The 20,415-nt window shown below is 42.7% G+C and overlaps 1 protein-coding gene across 1 annotated transcript in view; it reads right to left on the bottom strand.

The window, feature by feature from the left end:
- lrp2b (low density lipoprotein receptor-related protein 2b) overlaps nt 1-20,415 on the bottom strand; it is a 47,121-nt gene that overhangs the window by 12,029 nt on the left and 14,677 nt on the right. The window contains exons 32-63 of the mRNA XM_080305491.1: nt 20,085-20,251; nt 19,692-19,835; nt 19,084-19,193; nt 18,413-18,590; nt 18,113-18,326; nt 17,077-17,313; nt 16,766-16,957; nt 16,183-16,655; nt 15,335-15,782; nt 15,078-15,243; nt 14,795-14,953; nt 14,412-14,701; nt 14,076-14,279; nt 13,709-13,951; nt 13,277-13,402; nt 13,063-13,182; nt 12,736-12,867; nt 12,393-12,594; nt 11,994-12,289; nt 10,432-10,948; nt 9,957-10,112; nt 9,602-9,772; nt 9,245-9,468; nt 8,978-9,155; nt 8,690-8,886; nt 8,215-8,460; nt 7,640-7,768; nt 6,668-6,787; nt 6,396-6,512; nt 6,158-6,274; nt 3,843-3,980; nt 3,562-3,684 (exon numbers count right to left, since the gene is read on the bottom strand). Coding sequence (XP_080161617.1) covers nt 3,562-3,684; nt 3,843-3,980; nt 6,158-6,274; nt 6,396-6,512; nt 6,668-6,787; nt 7,640-7,768; nt 8,215-8,460; nt 8,690-8,886; nt 8,978-9,155; nt 9,245-9,468; nt 9,602-9,772; nt 9,957-10,112; nt 10,432-10,948; nt 11,994-12,289; nt 12,393-12,594; nt 12,736-12,867; nt 13,063-13,182; nt 13,277-13,402; nt 13,709-13,951; nt 14,076-14,279; nt 14,412-14,701; nt 14,795-14,953; nt 15,078-15,243; nt 15,335-15,782; nt 16,183-16,655; nt 16,766-16,957; nt 17,077-17,313; nt 18,113-18,326; nt 18,413-18,590; nt 19,084-19,193; nt 19,692-19,835; nt 20,085-20,251 — 6,534 coding nt within the window. The remainder of the gene's footprint in view (nt 1-3,561; nt 3,685-3,842; nt 3,981-6,157; nt 6,275-6,395; nt 6,513-6,667; nt 6,788-7,639; nt 7,769-8,214; nt 8,461-8,689; nt 8,887-8,977; nt 9,156-9,244; nt 9,469-9,601; nt 9,773-9,956; nt 10,113-10,431; nt 10,949-11,993; nt 12,290-12,392; nt 12,595-12,735; nt 12,868-13,062; nt 13,183-13,276; nt 13,403-13,708; nt 13,952-14,075; nt 14,280-14,411; nt 14,702-14,794; nt 14,954-15,077; nt 15,244-15,334; nt 15,783-16,182; nt 16,656-16,765; nt 16,958-17,076; nt 17,314-18,112; nt 18,327-18,412; nt 18,591-19,083; nt 19,194-19,691; nt 19,836-20,084; nt 20,252-20,415) is intronic.

Raw genomic sequence — 20,415 nt, 5'->3', positions numbered from 1 at the left:
TATATCTATCTATATATCTATCTATATATCTATCTATCTATCTATCTATCTATCTATCTATCTATCTATCTATCTATCTATCTATCTATATCTATATATATATATATAGATATAGATATATATAAAGATATATATATATATATATATATAAAGGTGTACTCTCAGTGGCAAGGGAACAATAAGAGAACAGCACCACCAAGGCTGGAGACGGAGCAATACTGGAAGAGCATATGGGAGAAGGATGCAACCCATAACGGCAATGCTCAGTGGCTAGAGGATCTGAGGGCAGACCACAGCGACCTCCCTGAACAGGGTCCAGTAACCATCACAGTGGCAGATATCCAAGAAAGGGTCTCCAGTATGAAGAGTTGGACAGCACCAGGGCCCGACATGGTTCACGCCTACTGGCTGAAGAAGCTGACTGCACTCCACGAGCGTCTGGCAGCACAAATGAACCAGCTGCTAGTTAACGAAAGACACCCGGAATGGCTAACTGAAGGCCGGACGGTCCTGATCCCCAAGGACCCCAAGAAGGGACCGGTCCCCTCCAACTACCGACCAATAACCTGCCTCAGTACTACATGGAAGCTCCTGTCAGGCATCATATCGGCTAAGATGAACAGGCACATGGGTCAATACATGAGCGGGACACAGAAAGGAATTGGCAAGAATACCAGAGGTGCAAAACACCAGCTACTGGTAGACAGAACAATCAGCCGAGACTGCAAGACCAGACTGACCAACCTGTGCACTGCCTGGATTGATTACAAGAAGGCCTATGACTCAATGCCCCACAGCTGGATACTGGAATGCCTAGAATTGTACAAGATCAATGGGACCCTAAGAGCCTTCATCAGGAACTCAATGGGGATGTGGCGTACAACACTAGAGGCCAACTCCAAGCCCATAGCACAAGTTACCATCAAGTGCGGGATCTACCAAGGAGATGCTCTGTCCCCACTGCTGTTCTGCATAGGCCTGAACCCCCTCAGTGAGATCATTAACAAGACTGGCTACGGATACAGACTACGGAACGGAGCAGTTGTCAGCCACCTCCTGTACATGGATGACATCAAGCTGTATGCCAAGAGTGAACGAGACATCGATTCACTGATCCACACTACCAGGCTATACAGCAATGACATTGGAATGTCGTTCGGACTGGAGAAGTGTAGTCGGATGGTAACAAAGAGAGGGAAGGTAGTCAGAACTGAGGGGATTGAACTACCAGAAGGCAACATTGCAGACATAGAGGACAGTTACAAGTACCTGGGGATCCCGCAGGCAAATGGGAACCATGAAGAGGCCGCTAGAAAGGCTGCAACCACCAAGTACCTGCAGAGGGTCAGGCAAGTCCTGAGGAGTCAGCTGAATGGTAAGAACAAGATCCGGGCCATCAACACATACGCCCTGCCCGTGATCAGGTACCCTGCTGGGGTAATAAGCTGGCCAAAGGAGGAGATAGAAGCCACTGACATAAAGACAAGAAAGCTCCTGACCATGCATGGAGGATTTCACCCCAAGTCCAGCACCCTGAGGCTGTACGCTAAGCGGAAGGAAGGGGGCCGGGGACTGGTGAGTGTCAGCACCACAGTCCAGGATGAGACAAGGAACATCCAAGAATACATTGGGAAGATGGCCCCAACTGACCGAGTGCTCAGTGAATACCTCAGGCAGCAGAAACCCAAGAAAGAGGAGGGAGACGAGGAACCATCATGGAAGGACAGGCCCCTGCACGGTATGTACCACCGGCAGATAGAGGAGGTGGCTGATATCCAGAAATCCTACCAGTGGCTGGACAAAGCTGGACTGAAAGACAGCACAGAGGCACTAATCATGGCAGCACAAGAACAAGCTCTGAGTACAAGATCCATAGAGGCTGGGGTCTATCACACCAGGCAAGACCCCAGGTGCAGGCTGTGTAAAGATGCCCCAGAGACTATCCAGCACATAACAGCAGGGTGCAAGATGCTAGCAGGCAAGGCATACATGGAACGCCATAACCAAGTGGCCGGCATAGTGTACAGGAACATCTGTGCCGAGTATAACCTAGAAGTCCCGAGGTCAAAATGGGAGATGCCCCCAAGGGTGGTGGAGAATGACCGAGCTAAGATCCTGTGGGACTTCCAGATACAGACGGACAAAATGGTGGTGGCTAACCAACTGGACATAGTGGTGGTAGACAAACAGAAGAAGACGGCCGTAGTGATCGATGTAGCGGTTCCGAATGACAGCAATATCAGGAAGAAGGAACACGAGAAGCTCGAGAAATACCAAGGGCTCAGAGAAGAGCTCGAGAGGATGTGGAGGGTGAAGGTAACGGTGGTCCCCGTGGTAATCGGAGCACTAGGTGCGGTGACTCCCAAGCTAGGCGAGTGGCTCCAGCAGATCCCGGGAATAACATCGGAGATCTCTGTCCAGAAGAGCGCAGTCCTGGGAACAGCTAAGATACTGCGCAGGACCCTCAAGCTCCCAGGCCTCTGGTAGAGGACCCGAGCTTGAAGGATAAACCGCCCGCAGGGGCGTGCTGGGTGTTTTTTTTTTTTTTTTATATATATACACACACACACACACACACACACACACACATATATAGTATTTCCCCCCTTTCTGATTTATTTTGTTGTTTTTTCTGCATATTTGTCACACTTACATGTTTCAGATCACAAAAAAATGTTAACACTACACAATAAATACAAAATGCTATTTTCAAATGATGGTTAAGGGAAAAAAATGACCTTCTGTCCCTTCTTTTAAACCTAATAAGTGATTATTCCCTTGGCAGTGAGAGATAAATTCTGATAAGCGGCAATATGTTTTTCAAGTTGCTTCTTTAGATTTAAGTCTGGACTTTGACTGGGTCACTCCAAAACGTTATTCTTTTGTTGTTGTTTGTTCTTTATGCTGGAGTGTTTACATAACCCCAGTACTCTTGAGTTTCAGTTCAATTCAGTTTTATTTATATTGTGCCAAATCACAATAATAGTTGTCTGAAGATGCTTCATATTGCACGCTAAAGACCCTAAAATAACACAAAGAAAACAGAGAAAACCCCAACAATCATGTGACCCTATGAGCAAGCACTGTGGTACAGTGGGACGGAAAAACTCCCTTTTAACAAGAAGAAACCTCCAGCTGAACCAGGCTCAGGAAGAGGCAACCATCTGCCATAATCAGCTGGGGTTGGGGAGGAAGACAGGAAAAGGGCCAGGATAGTATAAACTGCATTCTGTACTTCCTCTGGCTGGTCTAACGTTAAAATGAATTTGATTGTCTGTAAGATGTAAATGTGAAAAATATGCAAAAACACAAAACTGAGAAGGGGACATATACTTTTTCACGGCACCATATATTTACACAGTACACTAAACATAGTTTATGCAGAGGGCAACTACAAAACATCAATGTTTATCCCTCTATATTGCCAAATGTTCAGCTGTCCTTTTCCATTACTCTACGTCCAATTACGTCCAATAACTGATCAGATTTGTGCATTTAAATGTAAATTTTTAGTCATGCTAAAATATGCAGATTGCAGGAATGTGTGAGTGGGAGTCATACAGAGGTCTTCTTTCTCATCACTGCCGTCTCCACAGTCGTCCTTCTTATTACACAGCACTCCAGCATAGACACAGTAGCCGTTGTCACAGCGGAACCGAGATGGCATCTCACAGGTGATGTTCACTGGTTAAACACAAGCAAATGCGACTTGAGCCCAATGTCTATATCTATGTGTGTGTGTGTGACTTTCATTTAAAAGAAAGTCACATATATATACACACTCACACATCTATCTACCTATCTATATAGATATACATAAAAATAAATAACAAGCTTCTCACAGCATAAGTTGAGTTGCTCATCAGATCTGTCCCCACAGTCATCAATGCCATCACACACCCAGCCTTGGTTCACACAGATGTGGTTCGCACACTGGAACTGGTGCTCAGGGCAGTAACGGCCTCCAGGGTATCGAGTAGCTGGAAAGATCGGGAAAATAAGAGAGATAGTTTGCACATTATTACTAAAATCAGTTGATTTATTTTCCTTTCTTTACCAAGGTCGTGTTTTAAACTGTCTTTCTTAAAGAGATATATCAGTGGAGAAATAAAACCAACCAGCACTGCACACCATTCTGGTCACTGTTTCTCTTAAAGCTGCCCCTTTTCAAAGTTGGTCCACTTCTTTTAACTTTCTTTTTAATGCCACAGTTATTTGAATTATCGCTGGTAACTTTTCTCTGATTTGTGCCGTCTTTGGACATGCTGGTGGGTAGATTTTTCTATTTTCTACAAATATGTTATTACCACTTTCCTTCCACAGCCCTGCTGCTGCTGCTGCTGCTGCTGCATGGCAACCAGAAGAACAAAAACTGACATGTTCCCAGAAATCAAAGGACGACATGCAGAGAAAGCATAGGGGAACCAAGTGATGAGGCAAAAACAGATGGGTCCAAGCGGCAGAGAGTTTTCTTCAATCATCACAGACAATCTGAGATTGCTGGATGCGAGAAGAGCTGAGGGGACTTTTTTTTCTTTCAGTGTATGGTTACATATTTTACAGAGACAAGGATACAGCAATTACTCTGAATTCCCAGTGTTACCATTTCAGAGGCGCTTTGGGCAAACAGGAATAAATCCAAGTGTGGAAAGTGAAGACACGGATGGCTTGCAGCTTTCATCAACAGCAAATGAAGCCACCCTGGTTACATTACCTTGGAGGAACATATCAACAGACATATCTCTGACTTTAAACTGTTAGCTGAAAGAATACCTTAACGCTCCACCCAAAAGGGTGTTCTGATGGATGGAATGCTTGTATAATTGTCCAACTTTCATATATTCAAATAGCAGTTACAATTTATCTAAGGTATTCTGGATTTAATCTTAATATCTGGGAAAATTGGCATTTACAGGATGCACATAACAAAGACTGGTTTTCAGTCTACAATCAATTTGGAAGCATGTTATGGCTTTATTGGATAATAGTTAACAAAATGACTGGAGAGAAAAGGAAAGAATGCAGGGAAATGACTGCAGTTGATGGTTTGATCTCACTTCCTGGATGACCAGAGCCCTACAGGTGCAAAGTTCAACCACACCAAATTATTCAATGTGTGTTCAAATGTGAAAAAAGGATAAATCTTGTATAGCTACTCTGTGGTTTAATTACTGGGGTAAACTAATATGCAGTTTTAAACCATCTTATTGTGTTTCTCACCTCATTTATGTCACGATCCTGGGTCTTAGGACCCAGTGTTTTGAGTTCTAGTTCATTTTGATGTTTATAGTATGTTTAGCTCATTAGGCCTCCTATGTTCATTTGCTTATTAGTTCCCCCTTGTGTTTCAACCCATGTTAAGTCTCCCCTGCCCTTCATGTCTCTCTGTGCCCCCTCTGTTCTGTTTATGGTGTGTCTTTGCATGTTTGAGTTTCTTGTTTTCTGTCACCCTGCATTGTGCATTATGTTCTCATGGTTGGTCTTTTGTTACTCCCTCTAGTCTAGTCTCTTGTGTTCAAAGCTGAGTATTTCCCTCTGTGTATTTTGGTTCTTAGACCTCTGCCTTATGGTTTGTCTCTGTTTCTTAGTTGCTGTCTCCACTGTGTCTAGTTCGCGTCTCTGTGTGATACTTCCTGTTTTACTCTGAAGGTCCATGCCTCATGTGAGTGTTTCTAGTTTTGCGTCTCTGTCTCGTCCAGTCCTGATTTCTTCCAGCTGTGCCCTCCTTCTGTGTCTCATTCCCTCGTTATCCCTCTGTGTATTTAAGCCCTGTGTTTCTCTTTGTCAGTGTCGTAGTCTCCATCAAAGCTGTGTGATTTTTCCCTGTGGCTCTTTGTGCTTTAGTTTTCCCAGTTTAGTTTATTTTGTATTGTTTTTCGTGTCCCACTTCACGCCAGCAATAAAGCTGTGTTTTTTGAGTTTACCTTTTGTCTCTGTGAGTTTGCGTTTGGGTCCTCTCCTGCCTGCCACACAGCCGAAACATGACAATTTAAGCTTTAAGCAAAAACTGTATGCTGTTAGACTGTTGTGCCACATTTTCATTCTTTTGAAGCCTTAAAGCCTGAATAATTACCTCACACACATATAAACAGAAAAAAATAAATAAATAAAACTGCGGGGGCCCAGAGTGCCATTAATTTTCACGCTGTAAACTTACGACAGCTGGTCTCATCTGACAGATCCAGACAGTCGGGTCGGTTGTCGCACTGCAGAATAGCGGGGATACAGTGACCCGAGTCACATTGGAAAGAACCTGGACGACATGTCTGCAACTCTGGAAGAGAGCCAAGATGTTATGTTGATGTGTGTGTTTGCGCCCGTGTGTGTTTTGTTTACGGCTGGATGTAATTTTAAGGAGGCCGAGGAGTTAGCATGAGGAGGAGGCGTCTGCTCACCGCAGTCTCGCTCGTCCGAGTTGTCCCCACAGTCGTTGACATGGTTACACGTCCAGCTTCCGGGAATGCACTGCTCGTTGTCACATCGAAACTCACTTTCAGAGCACGGCCTTGGCTCTAGAGAGACACACACACACACACACACACGTGTTCAATATGAGATGTGTGGCCGCTGTGATATGAGGCTTCAAACTACATGAGTAAAAAGCAGTCAGAAGAAACATTTTTAATAAGAAGACATTTTTTGAAACAGATTGAACTGAAAAACTTACGGCAGTTTCTCTCGTCTGAGCTGTCGCCACAGTCATTAGAGCCATCGCACTGCCAGCGGATGGGAATGCAGCGGTGATTGTCACAACGGAAATCTCCCAGAGGGTCACAGGTCACTTCCTCTGTTATAAAGCAGCAGCACAAAAGGTGTTTGAACATGTGGTCATGAGAACATTTTGGGAAATAAGATTTTTAACCTGCTGAAACCAAAGACTTAAAGGTAAAGTGTGTCAATTTTTAGGTTACTTAATAGAATAAAAGAAGGTTGTACTCATAAATATAAATTGATCAGTGTGTTATTACAGCTTCCAACAGATTGATGCATTTTCATAAACTTAGAATTAATCCATTAAAAATACATAGAAGTCGGCGCCAGTTTGTGGAAGCCCCACAATCTTGCAAATAGTGGCCAAGATGTCATCGCGGTCAGGGCTCTGAGACATGGAAATATAAATAAAAGGACGCTTATTTATTCCTGACATTGTCAGTAGACTGCAATCTGCATTCTACTGACATCTGGTGGTGATATCTTATACACTGTAGCTTTAACTTCATGGGTTTTTAGCCTTTTTAACACAGCTTGATACATTTTCACTAATAAATACTAATTGTGTGTGACCACCTTCTTACAGTGTAATTTCTGTCTATAAAATGATGCATCTTTGCTATTTGTTTTTACTGTTCTGCATTACACCCATTATTATTTAATCTTTGGAACCGGAGCTTTAAAGTCGTCTACAGCCAAGGCTGAAACGAATAAATATGTTATTTAATGATTGAGTGGTGCAAATGATCTGTAAAGGTATTCAGATTTCTTTTTCTGGATTAGAAACTACAAGCATTGCAGAGCTTGAACTTTTAAAGTACACCACAATATCATCAGATCTTTAGGAACTAATTTAAGATTTTGACACATGTGCAGTATGCAGCTGGTCTGACAGCCCCGACACGACTGCTGACACATGAGCACTGACCGCAGCCTTCCTCGTCGCTGTTGTCGATGCAGTCGTTTGAGCCGTCGCAGCGGGCCCACTGAGGAATACAGCGGTAGTTTGTCTTGCAGGAGAACTCTGTATCCTCATCGCACTTGTAGTCTGGACCCACTGTGGAGACAAGGCGACAGAGACATCAGGCAAAGGATGGAAGGAAAGTGGTGAGATTAGTAGGAAGATCGAAAATAAAGTCTGCAAGGTGACAAGAGGGTGAGAAATAATGAGGGAGGATGAGTTGAGACAGAGCCAGACAGACAGTAATTAGAAGCAGACGGAAGAGGGGGAGGAGGGATTGACTGTGCAACTTAAATTTAGAAAAATCCACACTACGTGCAGCTTCATTAATTCACCCAGGTTACACCTGCGCTGTGTCTGAATCGATTGTATATCTCTGAAACAGATAAGTCGTTGCTTGATTAAACAGTCGTGCGGTTCTGCAAAGTGCACGGCTATTATCAATTAAGCTGCTCCTTTTGTGCTCATCACAGACAGACATGGGGGAAAGAAAAGGAAATCATGGTTGGCACATATTTAATTCGCGTGACAGTAACACTCACTGCAGACTTCATACGGCTCATCAGATCCATCACCACAGTCGTCCTGGGCATCGCACACATACATTGACGGCACACAGCGGCCGTTTGCACACGTGAACTCTCCCGGTTTGCAGGTCTTCTGGGAGCAAGTCTCCGCATCTTCATCGCTGCCATCTGTACAGTCAACTATTCCATCGCAGTGCCAGGACACAGGAATGCACCTTTTGTTTTTACACTGGAACTGGTTTCCAGCGCAGCGGTGATCGCCTGTGAGGACAGGAAACAGGTTTAACATTGAACCCTCTTCCTGAAAACAGGCTTTCATTTTCAGCAGAAAGAAAGAAAGAAAAAAAAAGAGAAAAAGGAAAAAATAAAGGCCTAAAAGAATCATAGTTAAAAACTTGAATCTGGTAAACGTAAAGTATTTTTTTCTGTTCAATTTTTATTTGATTGAGTTATTTAGAGTTCGTATTCAGGATTCAGGAAACTGTCATACTGCAGAGAGCAGCATCCTCATCTGAGCCATCAGGGCAGTTTTGGTGGCCGTCGCAGAGGAAGCCAGGGTAGGTGCAGTTGCCATCTTGACACTGGAACAGGCCAGCTGAACAGTAGCGAGGTGGGCAGGTCTGAGGTTCATCCGAGCCATCACCACAGTCCGACTGACCATCACACTTCCACCATATCGGAACGCACCTAAGAACAAGAAAATGTACAAATTTTTTTTACCCCTAATGATGGTTAATAAGCAGTACAGTAAAGTATCATGACTTTCTGTCACACTGACTTCTCATTGTCCCCACAGCGGAACTGGGTACTGGAGCAGTCAGCAACACACTGGATCTTAAATCCAACAGCCACACCAATGAAGTGATCGGGACACTCGCAGGTAGCTCGCTGCCCTCCAGGCGCGATCAGACACAGATGACTGCAGGTCAGGTCATGGGACGAGCAAGGGTTCTCACCTGGGGAATAAGACGATTAAATATAAATTATCTTCTGCCGTCCATTGTGATGCCGGGAATATAATAGCACACAGCTGTCATATACTTACTTCGAGGCTGCCTGTAGGGATGGTAGACGTGAATGTCATAGGGGCGATGGGTGTTGTTGCCCATAACTGTACGCTCCTCGCCAGTGTACTTATGAGCTTTTTCCACAGTATGCGTGTTCCAGTCTGTCCAGTAGACCCAGTCCTCAAATAGAGAAACAGCAAATACATGGGGAAGCGAGCCAGCGATGGCCCGGTGCCGATTCTGGCCGTCCATGTCTGCAAAGCTAAGATGCACAGAATAGGGAGGTTTATACACAATGTGATTAATTCACATGTAGAAACATAAAGAGAAATCAATGTTTAGATAATTCAGTGCAACAGAGAATAAACGTTCTGTGGGATACTTCATGAACTCACTCCAAAAAGTTAAGGTGGGAATCAGCAAAGAAGATCTTGTTGTTGGTGTAGTCTATAGTTAGAGCATTAGGCCACTCCAGCTTGGTTGTGATAATTGCACTGATATTTGTTCCATCCATGCCAGCTCTGCCGATATATGCTGCGTCACCCCAGTCGGTCCAGTACAGCCATCTGGGCAAAAGAGGGCAGGAATGAAGGAATGAGGGATGAGGAAAAGTCGAAGCAAAGGAATGGGAACAACTAAAAACCGGGAGGCAGAAACAACTGCACACGTTTGGTTTTAGAGTCAATCATAGATTTTCTCTGTATGTGTGTGTGCGTGTGTGTGTGTCTGTGTGTGTGTGTGTGTGAATACCCATATTTAGGGTTAACAGCCACAGCACGAGGTCTGGTGATAACGTAGGTGTGATTTCTATCTGTAAAGTGTCCCGACAGCAGTTTCTTCTGGTAGCGCCCATCCAGCTCCATCACATGAACTGAGCTGTAATACCTGTCCACCCAGTACAACTTCCTGCAGGAGACAGGAAGGAGAAAAATTAAATAAATATATAAATTAAAAAGATGTTGTTTGTGAAACACATAGATGCAAAGTTAATAAAAATTACCCCATTCATATTCTCTTTTTCTTTATTTTATATATGGAAGTGTGCGTGTGTGTGTTTACTCAGGATGTATTTTGTGCTCTGAGAGCGATTTGCTAGTTATAAAAAATAAAATAGGAGTACATGTGCAAACAATTGTTTTCCAATTGTGCGAATCACTTCTTGTTACTTAATGACCTAAATACTTATATGTAACCTTATCTATTAGGTTTCTCCTGTTTTACAAACCTGCCAACCCAGTCCAGCGCCAGGCCTTCAGCTCCTCCTATATCGTTGCTCACCAGCGTCTCCCTGTCGCTCCCATCGAAGCGCATCCTCTCAATCTTTCCTGCCCCTACATCCAGCCAGTACAGCCTCTTCTCATAGTGATCAAATTCTAATGCCACCACATTTGTCAGGCCCTGCAGGACTATGCTCAACTGTAACCCGTCAGTGGTCAAATTGCGGATGTAGTAGCGATTGGTATACAAGAGGTATGGGTTGATGCCACTGTTCTGACGGCAGGTGCGTCCATCCGGTTCGCGGATGTACCCTGGGGCGCATTTGCAGTGGTATGAGCCAAAACTGTTCTCGCAGATCTGGCTGCAGACGGCGGGTGTGCTGACACACTCGTCGAGGTCCTCGCAGGCTTTGCCATCTGGCATGAGCTGGTAGCCTGGGTTGCAGGAACAGTAATAACCGGTGAGGGTGTCAGTGCAGATTTGGGCGCACTTGTGGACTGCTGGGTTGAGACACTCATTAATTCCTAAAGAGAATAAAGAAAAAGTGAGAAGCTGAGCAAAGACAGAATATGGATGAGGTTTTAAGACCTGCAGCAAAAATACAGGTAACAAGAGCACTCAAAGAGCACAACTCTGCATGAAGGGCAAGAGCTATACTAAAACTCTGATGGTTTATCATAGTGAAATTGTATAATTTTGTATTGAAACAAGAATGTTTTAAAAGAGCTCAAACAATGACAGTGCTTATGTTTTCCACTGACTAATATATTGCTTTAAAATGTGGAGATTAACCAATGGAATCTCAAATGAGCCTTTTTCCTCATTTGTGTCACCCTGACCTTTGACTCATGACTTTAAAGTATTATGTACTAAAATTGTGTATTTTATTATCTTTGCCCACATGATTGGAGGTGATTGGAGGTGATTGACTGAAATCTTTGGTTTCTATAAACTGTAAAAAAAATTCGATTCAATTTAAATTGACTTTTGGTGCAAACATTGAAGGTCAAGATTGGCCTGCTTAGCCAACCCAGGTACTCACGTCCCCCAAGGCCCTCTATTTTATTGTCAAGTTTAAGGACAATCCATAAAACATTTTCACAGATATTCATATTTGACGTGACCTCTGATTTTCACCAAAATTAAATCATCCTGAGCTGTTTTTTGTGTCTACTGTCACAAAATCTGCAAATGTGTATCTTGAAAACTGTGGATGTTGGACTGCTAACAAACAAACAGACAGACAGACAAATACGTCTCATTACATACTCCATCTTTTCAGAATAAATCATCAGTATTTATAATATGTAGCACAAAGAAACCTGTATAAATATACATATATTTATAAAAGCAAACATTTTCATAAAATATGAAAGCACATAGGCTTGGTCTGATTGACAAATATACTTTTTGTGACACCTTATCTTTTTTCATTAAATATACTTTAACCATATGCATGTGAAGATTTGTGGAACCAAAGTTTCTTTTAGATGCTGTATGACAAGGAAATACAGTTCATAAATTCTATCAAAAATGTCCCACAGTTTTCCATATTTGTTTGCCTCTTACCGCAGCCTTTTTCATCACTGTCGTCCTGACAGTCCTTCTGTCCATTGCACACCTTATTGGAATCGATGCACTCTCCCGACTTGCACATGTACTGTTGAGGAGAGCAGGTGGGCTGAGGCGTGAGGCACAAGCTGTCCGCCTCGTCCGAACCATCCAAACAGTCGTTCTGTCCGTCGCAGATGTAGAAAGAGTAGATGCAGGCTCCGTTACTGCAGGTGAACTGGTTGCTGCTGCAGGTATCATATGTACAGCGCAACTCATCGCTGCCATCTCCGCAGTCATTCACGCGATCACAGCTACAGAAGAGTAGTGATTAATTACTTGCCTGACAATAGAATTTGTCTCGAGACCAGTAAACGCATCTCTACTTTTATTCAATCACACATGTGCCACACTTACTGGAAGGGGATGAGGATGCAAAGCCCGTTGGCGCAGGCAAACTCATTCATGTGGCAGGTCCGGTTGGGACAGTTCTGGAGCTCATCAGCTGCATTGGCACAGTCTTTCTCCCCATCACACACAAAGCTTAAAGGCACACAGCGTGGATGGCCCGGGTACCAGGTCGGACAGGTGAACTGGTCAGAACTACAGGTTCGTTGGCCTCCAGGTGACAATATGATATTAAAAAGCAAAATTGATGAAAGTGTGTGAGAATGCTAACCTGAGATTATATAAACGAATCAAAATATTGAGAAGCCTAACGCTGCACAAATAATGACGACATATCTAACTGGTGTCTCACCACACTCCAGCTCAGGAGCCTCGTCACTGTTATCCCAGCAGTCATTGTTGCCATCGCACACCAGTGACTCAGGGACGCAGTTTCCATTGGTACAAGTGAAATGGTTTGGACTGCATGTTCTGATTATATCTTCTGCACAGTAGAAAACACAGAATCACATTTTAATGACGATGGGAAGTGTGAACTGAAAGAGAAAAAAAGGGCTGGCTTGCTTCATACAAGTGTGTCTTCCTTATGCAAAACACGAGTCACTATGGAAACTCACATCAAACCTAAAGTATAAAAGTCTTTGAATTTAAGTTAGCTGCACTAATGTTGAGCACTCACCACAAGAGGGAGGTTCATCTGTCCCATCAGTGCAGTCTTTGATGGAGTCACATACCCAAGTCTGAGGGATACACTTTCCTACATCACAACGGAACTGATCGGGAGCACATGTACGCCCCGCTGTAACACACATAAGCGCAAGTTTGCATAGATTTACATCTTTATTGATGTGCAGTTCAAATCAGCTGAAGCTACATTCTTTGACTCAGCTCACCACAGAAGAGAGGATTCTCATCACTGTTGTCTCCACAGTTGTTAAAGCCGTCACATAGGTTTCCAGGGTAGATGCAGATGTTGGTGTTGTCACACTTGATCTGGCCATTGGGACATGTACGATCAGCTGGAGAGATGTTGTAAAGACACCAGATCGGATCATTCACCCAAGGCCACTGGCAGCCCTTTGACACTACATACGTAACATTATTTATAACATTATTATTTAGCAATATAGAATCATTTTAGGTGTGAGTACGGGCACAGTATTTGACTTGAAATTGTCCAACTTTAGTTTCTGGGGAGGAACGGATGGAGAAAACAGTGACTTCAATCTCATCTTTTTTTTATTTTTTTCTGTGTTTGCAGTAACCATCTCATTGTTTAACATAATCAAATCTTAAGCCCAACAATTAGTCTCGTCATTACTCACGGCAGTTGATTTCGTCGGAGGTAGCGTTGTCCCGACAGTCGTTGTAGCCATCACAGACAAAGCTGGCGCTGATGCAGCGTCCGTTAGCGCAGGTGAACTCGGTAGCAGGGTTACATGTGGGGAAGGGGCAGCCCTGTTCATCACTGTTGTCACCACAGTCATTTGTGTAGTCACAGGTGTAGCTGAGTGGGACGCAGCGCCCATTGTCGCAGGTGAAGTCTGTGGCTGAGCAGGTGTGAAAGGCTGGGGAAGGGTTAAAAGAAACATGAAGGCTTTTGCAGATGTTGGTATAGCTGTTTGCTTCTTGGCTGGCTAAGTTTGTCTGTTTAAATAAGACAATTTGAAAAAAAATGTCCAGATTTCTCACCACAAACTCTCTCGAGCTCATCACTGTTATCGTGGCAGTCATTGTAGCCATCACACTTCCAGCGTGCTAAGATACAGTTACCATTGAGACAGGTAAACTGATCTGCCTGACAGCGTTTCCCCGTGTCTTGTATACAGTCTTTGCCATTGTTTGCCAGATACCAGTTCCCCTCATGAGGACACTGGCACTCAGGGCCGACGGGACCTGAAAAACCACAGGTAACACAGATACCTGAGGTAAGATTCCTTGTATATTTGCTGTCTTTTTCCTGTTGTCTATTACACAACTTAAGGTGGGATTTGGTGCCTTTTTGTGCATCAAAAAGCCTGCTCTTACCAGAAACACAGACATGACTGCAGCCACCGTTGAACTGCTGACAGAAGCTGGAGCAAATCTCCTGCTTTGATTCAGCATGAACGTGAATGTCTTTTGGTAGGTACTCCAGATTCTGGGCTAGCACTGTAAAGCCAGAGCCATCATTCTTACTAGCCCTGAAGACACCTCTTTCAGTCCAGTCGGTCCAGAAGATATCCTGCTTGTAGACAGTTATACCAAATGGATAGCTGAGCCCTTGCATGATCACTTCTCGATTCTCACCAGTCAGGGTCGACCGCTCAATCTTGTCTCTGTAGAAAGAAATTTAAAAAAAGAAAAGAAAATCTGCTGCATAATCTGTCTCTCTCCTAATTTTTAATTTATATGAGAATAACTAGACATACTGTGAAACATCGACCCAGTAGAGCATCCTCTCCTCATAGTCTATAGACAGTCCGTTGGGTGATGTCAGACCCGTGCTGATGATGACAGTCCGGAAGCTTCCACCCAGTGTTGCCCTCTCAATCTTAGCTGGAGATCCCCAGTCAGTCCAATATAAGTAACTGGAAAGTGAGAAGCATCAGACAGAGTAATAAGAGGGAGCTCAAAGCTATACTTGATAGCATGTTTAATATCTGAAAGTCATCTTCAATCTTTGGACATTTGAGAATATTAGTTTGCTTTTACCCATAGCATGGATCAACAACGATGCCTTTGGGCCAGTTTGCAGGGGCTATGATTGACCGGTTACCTCCATCTACTCCGATCGACTGGACATTACGTTTAAAGTTGTCGGTGAAGTAAAGACGCTTGTTTATCCAGTCAAATGCCAAACCCTCTGGATTGTCCAAATCTAAGCAGCATTTAGAGGATTTGAAATTAAATAAAGTCACAAATGAGAAAAATGAAATGATGAATGTGAAGAGTGATAATGCTTAACTCACTTGAGATGATAGTGACAGGGGGGCTTGTGACAGATGTTGTGGTGATGTAGCCAATCCTGCTCCGACCTATCCCGACATACTGCATGAAGAAAATTCGTTTCTCTCGGAAGTCATAATCCAGGCCCATTACGCCATTGCCCAAGGTCACAGTTGGATAGGGTAGACTATGATCCGTTGGGTCTAACCTCTGGCTATTTAGCGTGTAGCCTGTGGAGAAAACTAAGAACTCATCCGGTTCATAACCACATGATACTCCATTACCAAGAAGTGTCCCGTGGGCACAAGCGCATTTAGGTCCTTGCTTGTCTGGAATGGCAAAGCAGAGCTGCTGGCAGCGTCCGTTGTCTTCGTGGCATGGGTTAAATCCTACCAGATTGGCAGATGTAGGCTGGACATGTGCGTCAAAGATGGTGACGTCCATCAGCTCATCGAGATTGTCTCGGATTACCTGGTAACACCAAAAGTTGTTATTTCTTTGTCAGATAGCATAGGCATAGCACAAGTGAAGAATGATTGTTAAATGCCCACAACTAATTCCAACTGCTATCACAAAAAGTATGCCAATTTTTTGCTCGCTGTTAGCTCAAACTTTCTCTTACAATACTACAGACAGAAAAACGGTTCTTATGTACCCAAGCTAAATTTGACGAGCACTATTATATTATGTTATATTATAGCTTAACTATTAAGCAAGTAAACCAAAAACTGACATCAGATGTATTTAATTTCCAGATTCTTAAAAGAGGATTTTCTGTTTACCTGTACTTTATATTATTGTAAGCTATCACTGGAGAGAATGACAGCTAAAACTACAACTGTGTGCTACATTAGGCAAATTCAATGTTCACCTCTGGCTGGTCGGTATTGGCTGGGTCCTTACTGGCTTGGAAGAGCTTTCCAAGCCTTTTATCCACCCACAGAATGTAGTTTCCTAATATAGCTAGTCCCATTGGAGATGGATACCGGCTCCCATACCGAATAATCTGCCTCTCTGTGCCGTCTATGGCCATGCGTGAGATCATATCAAGAACATCATCTGTCCAGTAGAGGAAGTTATTACTGTAATCAACTGTTAGGCCACGAGGTGACGCTAAGCTCTCTGATGCCAACACTGTGCGGTTTGTGCCATCCAGCAAGGCCCGCTCAATCTTCGGTGTCTGACCAGCATCAGTCCAAAAGAGGTAGCGAAGTTTAGGGCTGACAGCCACATCCCGGGGCTGATCCTCAGAGGACTTAATGAGAATCATTCGGAAGGTCGTGTTGATGGCCATCACCTCCAGGTAGGTTTCGGTTTTATGAGCATTGGTGAAATACAAGTTATCTGAAAAAGTAAATAGAGAAATTCTACATTATTTTTGTAGATTCTTTACATTTTACATTAATGCTAGTGGAGGTGGATGGATAAAATTGTTGGTGGATGTTGCCACATACTTGCAATCCAGTCAACAGCCAGACCCTGAATGCCTCTTACGCCAACTCCTGAAGGGAGAACTCTGGTGTAATGCCCTCCATCAGTTCTGGCTTTGAAAATACCCTTGTATGTGGAGTAGGTGCTGTTCTCAGTCCAGTACACATAGCCAGATTTAATGTGGGCATCCACCTTATCATGAATGACATATGATGCTGAGAAAAATATCAGAGAGGAACTTGGGTTAACGGAAAGTTGATGATTATAATCTATGCTATATAATATGAAAACAGGTTTGAACTTCATATTTCACAACAATAAGAAGCCAACATACATCCGCCAACAGGCACCATAGCTTCAGAGTGGTCAGAGCTGTTTACGTGGAAGCCACGGATATATGAGCGAGTGGAGACAACGGCGAAAGATTCATACTCTTGGCAGCTGGAGCCATCTGGAGATGGGTGAAACCCTGTAGTGCAGGCACAGGTCTTCTTATTGTCGGGTTTGGGCAAACAGAGGTGCGGACAGCCGCCGTTGTTGGAGCTGCAGGCATTAGTGGTTCCTGCTGAGTCTGAGGTGGAAAAGACAGGGTGGCGAAGGCCAGCGTTACTGGATGCCCATATTTGACTGGAGAATAAGAATTTATACCAGATCTCCTGACATGAAAAGGGTTTGACTGATATTATACAAGTAATTTTTGTGTTGTGCCGAATCTGTGACTTTCAGCAAGAGAAAATCTTTGATCATATAAACTAAGTTTGGACTTTTTTTTTCTTTTAATTAAACCTGCTTCCCAATATCCTCACATACTTGTCTTCTTCGTATTCTGCGATCTATCTCAAACACAGAGGTGACGCACCCTTTTTTGTCAGGAGTCCTAGACTTAAATGCATCTTAACATAGACAAAGACATAGATGTAGACTTGATTTACACAGTGGGGAAATTCACTTGTTCCAGCAGCACAAAGAACAGGAACAAAAAGTGAATTAGAGATATATTAGAAAAAGTGAAAAGTGAAAAAAAAATGAGTAAGAGAATAGAAAAAAGGCCAAAATATAGTACTACGTACAGATATGTTCAATAAAAAAACCCCACAAACATAGACAGTATTGTATATTCTAGTATGCACACACAAGTGAAATCTCCCAAAATGAAAGATCATTTACTTTTTGTGAAAAACAAGAAAATGTTATGAGCAAAACACAAAAAGCTAGATTCAGAAAAAGAAATAAAATTAGCCCTAAATATCATTCCCTCAGTCACTGGCTGGTATTAATTGTTATATAATCTAACCAGTCTGCATGAGAACACCAAAAACCCAAAGAACGGACACTTCTGTAGTTATTTGAAAGACACTTGATTCACATACTGTCTCGTGCATGCACTTTGAGACCATGGAGGCCAGACACGCCGCTCCTCATCACCACCATATTGGCGCCAGTGTCCTTCTCCACCCTCTCAATGACCTCATAGTCCAGGTCAGTGTAGTAGAGGTAATTTTGGTAAATAGTCAGCCCCCATGGATGGGACAGACTGCTGACCACTGTCACACGGCTTGCCCCGTCCATAGTGCCACGCTCAATCTGGGAAAATAAGAACGAACTGAAAATATTAAAGTGATCACATTTCTAGTTAAAGTCTACATATTAAACAGGTAACTTGTACTCACCACCCCTGTGCCAGCCACGCCCCAGTACAGTTTCATGGTGGAGATGTCAGCAGTGATGAACCCTATGTTAGCCATGCTGCCTGTGTAGAGGTTCACAAGGTTGCTGCCATCCATGTCAGCGCTGGCGACCTTTGGAGGAACTCCACTGTCCGACCCCTTGTCTGACCAAAATAACTTTCTGTGGATGGAAAGGTTAAACATGACAAGTGATGTGATCTCAGCGAGTCATACCGCCAACTTCTCCTCCCATTCAGTCAAACGTCACACCTATGCGCAAGATTTGCTGCTGGTGCCACACTAATGCTGATAGGTAACAGGATGTTAAAGTCCAAAAAACAGAGATTTCTTAGATTTTACGCTAAAAAAGTTACATTAGGTTAGTTTCACTAAAATGGAAAAATATTCTAATATCATGAAATAAAAAAATCATGTAGACATTCAGTTAAATGACGTCTTGGACCAAGTTACTGTTTTAATTGGGTTATATATGTCACAGGAAGCAAAAGTGAGGGGAATATATTGCCAACATATTCACCAGCCAACTATTGTCTTCTTAATGGTAATGAGGGTGCTGTGTGCTGTGTACTATCTACATATAATATATACAAACTAAATAGCGCTGATCAAGGTAATTATATGTATTTATTAATTTTTATGAACATGTGATTTACCCTCGGGCTGGATCCAGCACAATTCCAATGGGCTCTCCTACTCCCTCTGGTTTTCCGTTAGAGGTGATAAGGATCTTCCTGTAATGCTCACTTCCATCAACACGGATAACCTAAGTGCGACATTGTATTTTATTTACGTCTACTAAAAAAAAAAATCCCCCAATAAATAATAAATGCAAAAGAACAAAAGGCAAATCATAACCTGCAATCAAAAAGATACAAAACCTCTGAGTTAACCATGCATAGCATTTTTAATTGTAGGTTGTTGTAATAATTTGCTAAACTAAACTTCTTCAAGTAACAAAAATTTGAAAATATATCAATTTAATAAATAATAATAATAAAAATAAAATAAAATAGTAATATACCACAATAATATCCAACAAAAAAGGAAAAAAAAGGAAATGAGTATATTTGATTTGGGGTATTTTTGGTAATTAAACACAACATCATGACGACATCTGTATTTAATCTTTTTTGCCACGGTGTTTTCTGATCTCTTCTAATTCAAGTGTTGTTTACTTGTTTGCAGGTACAAGTGAGCCTAGGCATGACAGCATCTTATCAGTAATTGATAATCAAATGATTCTGTGTCTCACTATGCTTACTTCAATGGTTTTGGCAGTGGGATTGGTGTAATACATTATTCGGCCTATCCAGTCAAAAGCCAGACCGGCCGGTGAGCCCATGAAAGCAGCTGGAGCAAACTGAGTTTTGTTTGTTCCGTCGGTTTTCACTCTCCAAATCGAATCCTAGCATGAGAACAAAAGAGTCAGTTAATTTAAAATAATTATTCAGAATCTGCAGGTACTATTGATGTGCACTGATCTCATTTTTCTTCTGTTTTAAACTTATTCAAATTTAAAATGAAATACAATTTCCTTCCTAATATAATGAATTGATTGTAATAAGACATCTTAGAATCTATGCATGTTTCACACTCAAATCTATTGCATGTTATAAAACTCTTTCCGCCTCTTCAGTTTAAGACCTCCACTCACAGTGCTCTGCACCCAATAGACAAACTGCTCCTGATCATCAAAGTCAATATCCTGCCCCTGGCTGATGCCAGACACTGGGGTCATTGCATTGTTGGAAGGGTCTGTGGGATCCAGGGGAATGCCAAAAATCACAGTATCCCTAACCACCATTAAGAAGGGAGTCTCATCTAGAAATGAATGGAGAAGAACAAAGAGATGCACAGTTGTAGGAGAGATTTTTTTTTAGCAAAACATTTACAAAAGGAATATTAACCACGAGCAGAAAACTCATTACTGACACTGATTTGTATTCAGCACTGTTAAATTCTGCGAACAGTGAGTCAGAGAAAGG

The sequence above is a fragment of the Astatotilapia calliptera genome, chromosome 8 (genome assembly GCF_964374335.1).
Source record: "Astatotilapia calliptera chromosome 8, fAstCal68.1, whole genome shotgun sequence".
Classification (NCBI taxonomy): domain Eukaryota; kingdom Metazoa; phylum Chordata; class Actinopteri; order Cichliformes; family Cichlidae; genus Astatotilapia; species Astatotilapia calliptera.
This window is presented reverse-complemented; position numbering and strand designations above follow the sequence as displayed.